Source organism: Muscardinus avellanarius, assembly GCF_963383645.1.
Source record: "Muscardinus avellanarius genome assembly, chromosome: 3".
NCBI classification, from domain to species: domain Eukaryota; kingdom Metazoa; phylum Chordata; class Mammalia; order Rodentia; family Gliridae; genus Muscardinus; species Muscardinus avellanarius.
This window is the reverse complement of record NC_137788.1, coordinates 21,087,748-21,092,310: the sequence shown is the minus strand read 5'-3', so window position 1 is coordinate 21,092,310 and position 4,563 is coordinate 21,087,748. Positions and strand designations below refer to the sequence as shown.

Below are 4,563 nucleotides of genomic sequence, written 5' to 3'. Positions count from 1 at the left end.
TACACTTTGGGGAATACCACATAATGGGAGACTGCGCTGTTCCCAGCCTCACCAACAGTCACTCCTGTCATCCTTCCTAAGTCCACCTACCACCTGGTCTCAAAAGAGCATCTCTGGGGTTCTAATAAATGGAACCTCTATGTTATACCAGAACGCAAGCTGTCCAGAGATTTAGAAACTAGGTTCCCCATTGGTGGGAAAAGATCAGAGGAAGCATTCCAAGCCAAACTGTATCCAGCTTTATTAAAGATACTTTTCATAAACAATCATGGTATTTCAGGCAGGACATGGGCAGACAATCATTAACAGTATACAACAACTTTCAAACTCCCTTCTTGGATGGACTACCAAAATCAGAAAGCCACTATAAAACCCAATGAAGTCTTCATTTGATGCTCTGGACAGGGAAAAGTTTAGAGTGAGGGTTGACATTTCACATTTAGCATGTTGTTTAACAACTTTTCACAAGCCGACCCTGACTTTCAGGAAACGAAATGAAAATGGTAAAATTATCAATCTCAAGATCCACAATCTAGAAAAGGAACTGCTGCTCTTTTGAGGGACACCATCTCAGTGATGTCACTGCAAAGTCCAGACTGCCCGACATACTGGTAAAACCAATTTTGGGGTCAGGTACTAACAGGTCTCTGGGTTTAGGGGAGTTAAGTCTATGCTGATGGTGGAGCGGGAGGGGACAAAAAGATGAGTTTGAGTTTTCCCACACCACACGGCGTTTGTGCCAAGGTGGCTGTATGTGCCAAAGTCAGGGAATCCCTCCTCCTGGGAGCCAAGAGGAAATCTCTCAAAACTAGCAGGGAAAGGTGTTTTCCCTCACAGTACTCCAGCTTTGGAGACATTGTATTAGTGACATATGCTCCTTCCCCAAAAACAACAATGAAGTGTTCTGTGTGCTAACAACATAGCTTTAAAAAAAAAGTAAAACAAAATTCTGCATTTTTATAAAACTTGATAAAAAATAGTATTTCAAACTGTACAGTCACCAGAAGTACACAGTTATCAAAAATGCACACACTTCACTTGGCATCTCCAGCACCTTCAGCTTTCTGTGCCTAAAAGAAAAACAAACAAGTTAAAGCAACATGTATTTGATGCAAAGTTCAGATTTTAAGTAGACAGCAAGACTCTGAACTTCTTTTGGGAATACCTTGCTAGATAAATTTACTAAGTTATCATCACCTTGGAGTCTATTGTATAATTCGGGAGGAAGGTATGATAAGAAGATCTAAAGTTTCTCTTAGGAAACCGTGTGTGGTATGTGTACATGTACTGGGGAGTGAACCCAGAGGTGTTCTAACCTTCAAGTCATACCTCCAAGCCCATTTCTTATTTGGAAACAAGGTCTTCCTAGGTTGATGAGAACCTCACTACTTGCGGAGGCTGTTCTCGAACATGTAATCCTTCTTAGCCTCCACACCCAGACTTTGAATTGGATTTACAAGTGTGTGCCACCATGCCTAGCTCTAGCTTGGAAACTTTGGGTATAGTATGGCACCAGTGTAATAATTCATGATAGCACAAATTTTAAGAACCCAGTATTTAAGTTTAACAGGAAAATGACAAAACATTTGGCGTGATGTAGATATTAAAAGGGCAACAAAAGTTTTTGGGATTTGTAATTGATTGAATAATCAACATAACAAAGTAAAAGAGCAATTGTACCTGGTCTGTTTTGGCATCTCCGTTTTCTGCGGGGTTATTCCCATCCTTGCCAGCATCAGCTTTTCCCTTTTTTCCTTTGGGTACCTTCTCCCCCTTCTAAAATAGGGAAAAACAGAACTGTTTCTCCCCACTGCATATCACCAGCGTATAGTCTTCAAAATTCTGTATGAAGCAGAACTATTTATTGAAGACAACCCCGCCAAACTAGAACTCAATTGTACTGGGAACTGAACCCTGCAGGGTCTCACATATGCTAGGCAAGCACTGTCACTGAACTACATTTCCAGCTCCCCTCTTTTCTTTTTTGGCACTGGGATTGAATCCAAGGGTGTTCTATCTACAAACTACAACTCCAGCATTTGAGTCAGGCTCTTGTTAGGTCACTCAAGTCTTGCTAAATATTGCTGAGGCTGTCCTTAAATTATAGGAATTATGAAGTGTTCTGTGTGCTAACAACATAGCTTTAAAAAAAAAGTAAAACAAAATTCTGCATTTTTATAAAACTTGATAAAAAATAGTATTTCAAACTGTACAGTCACCAGATAAAATACAATATCTACAAACTACAACTCCAGCATTTGAGTCAGGCTCTTGTTAGGTCACTCAAGTCTTGCTAAATATTGCTGAGGCTGTCCTTAAATTATAGGCGTGTCCCACCACACCCAATTCAATTTTTTATTTGGAAATGGGGTCTAAGTTGCTATGGCCGGCTCCAAACCTGCAATTCTCCTGTCTCAGCCTCCCAAGAACTGGGATTACAGACATTCACCACCATGCTTGGCTCCATTCCCGCCCCCCCTTTTAAATTTTGAGACAGGGTCTTATTAAGTTGTTGAGTATGGAATGGAATTTATAATGCTTCTGGTCTCTGGGTCCCGGTTAGCTGGAATCATAGGCGTGAGCCACCATACCCAGTCTTCACTTTAATGTGCTGTGGTCTTCCGTATATAAAAATCCATAAATAAGTGCAAATATTCGAAAAGAAAACCTGGCTAGAACACTTGGGATACTTAGCATTTCCCCCCCCCCCCCGATTGACAGAACTCTTGATTAGGAAACCCATATTACACATACCAGAGAAAAAGCAAATTATGAAAATAATTATACCCACTGACAGGTCACCATTAGGTTAAGGTAGTGAATAGCTGTTCTCTTTCTGTGAAAAAGCTCACTTCCAGTGGCAGCACCACTGCCTTTCTATTTCCACTTACCTTTGCAGGGGCCTTTTTAGGCTTGGGCTCTGGCTTTGGAGGAGCAGGTTTCTTATTTTGGCAAGCAAAGGAGAAGAGGAGAATATTAGCACAATGGACCAAAGGAAACAAGCCACAACCAAACCAGACTACTACCAGCATGAGTTCTCCCACTAAAGCTTCTGTGGATGGCTTTCTTTTAGAATCCAACACCAACATGCCTCACTTTGGTCACAGAAATCAGAACTGGCAAATTCTACGTGTGCAACAGCCCTAGGTAGGTCTTTCAAAAACCAGCCATAAAATCACAACTCGCCCCATGCAAAGGGTACCATTTGTCAAAGCTTGTAGTTTTAGGGATGAATGTAAAAAATTCAAAGTATACTCACAGCAGACAACCTTGCCGATCTTCTCTGTGGCTATTAAAATAGAAATAAAGAAAATTAAGCAAAAGTTTTGTGTCAATTTCCTCTAAGTTCTAGGAAGCACAGACGGTGTCTTTAGGCAAATTCACGGCAAGGTTAACCACCGCCAAAGGAGACCTGTGGTCCTGACTGTCCAAGACTTCGTACGACCCCAAAGAGGAAAACAAGACTTACTTCGTCCTTCACCTTGGCTTTATCTCCTTTAGCATCCCCTTCGGCCTATAAAACATAAGGATAAAGAAATGTAGGCCCTGGGGCGAGTCCCAGCGATTCCCCTAAATTTAGCAGGGCTCCGAAGGGAAAAGCTCGGCAGCGTCCTACACACTGCAGCCCCAGGGCACGTCTGCCCGGCTCCGGGAAGGGCCTCGGCGCGCCGGGGCGAGGCGGGCACCGCAGCCCGCGCAGGAGCAACAGCTGCAGAGGGAGCAAACAAGCCCTCCGGAGGCGGAGCCCGGCGGGCCGGCGCCGTTGCCATGGCAGCCGTCGAGGGCGGGCGGGCGGCGCGCGCAGCCGGGGGCGGGGGCGGCGCGGGGGCGGCGGGGCGGAGCCAGGCCGGGCCCGCCCCTCGCGGCGGCGGTTTTTTGGCGGCAGCGCGTTCCCCCGCCCGCCAACCCCGAGCGCCGCCTTCCCGCCCTTTCGGGTTTGAATCGCCCGCCCGCCGGGAGCGGGGAGGGGGCCTGGCGGTGGGGGAGGGGGCGCGGGCGGGCGCGACCCGCGCGAGGGGAGCGGGATAAACAGCCGCCAACATGGCTCCTCCCGCCGCGGCCGCCGCTCCTCCAATATGGCCCCTGGCGCCCGCGGGCAGCCGCGCCGCGCAGGGTGAGCCCGGGGCCGCGCGCCGCCCGCCTCGAGCCCCGCGCCGGGCGCCCGCGCCCGCTCGGGCCGCCGCCAACTCCCGCGCCCGGGCGGCGGCGCCCGCGCCTCGGCGCCCGCGGCCCTCGCGCCACGTACCTTTCTCTTGGGCATGGTGGCGGCGGCGGCGGGACGCAGGCGCTGGACGCGGGATGCAGCGGCGCGCGGGCTCGGGCGGTCCGGGGGTCGTCCTCGCCTCCTCTTCTTCACACTGCTCGGGCTCCGGGGGGTTTATAAAGTTTTTATAGCGCTGGGAGCCCCGGACCGGTTAGAACCGGATTTCACCTCCCGCCGCCGCTCATTGGCCCAGCTGGGGTCACGTGGGCGGGGTTTAAACTCACCTCCTCTGGAGGGAGTGAGGAGGGGGTGTGGGGGAGGGCACGCGAGACGGCGGCCGCCGAGGGGTGGGGGCGGCG

The 4,563-nt window shown here is 49.2% G+C and overlaps 1 protein-coding gene across 1 annotated transcript; it reads right to left on the bottom strand.

The window, feature by feature from the left end:
* Positions 1-216: 216 nt before the first annotated feature.
* Positions 217-4,261, bottom strand: HMGN2 (high mobility group nucleosomal binding domain 2; the record flags this gene model as incomplete). The annotated part of the gene is made up of 6 exons (XM_080690793.1): positions 217-1,070; positions 1,681-1,776; positions 2,892-2,942; positions 3,260-3,289; positions 3,470-3,514; positions 4,247-4,261. 6 exons carry the CDS (start codon positions 4,259-4,261, stop codon positions 1,035-1,037), a joined length of 273 nt encoding a protein of 90 aa, XP_080546919.1. The 3' UTR covers positions 217-1,034.
* Positions 4,262-4,563: the final 302 nt, after the last annotated feature.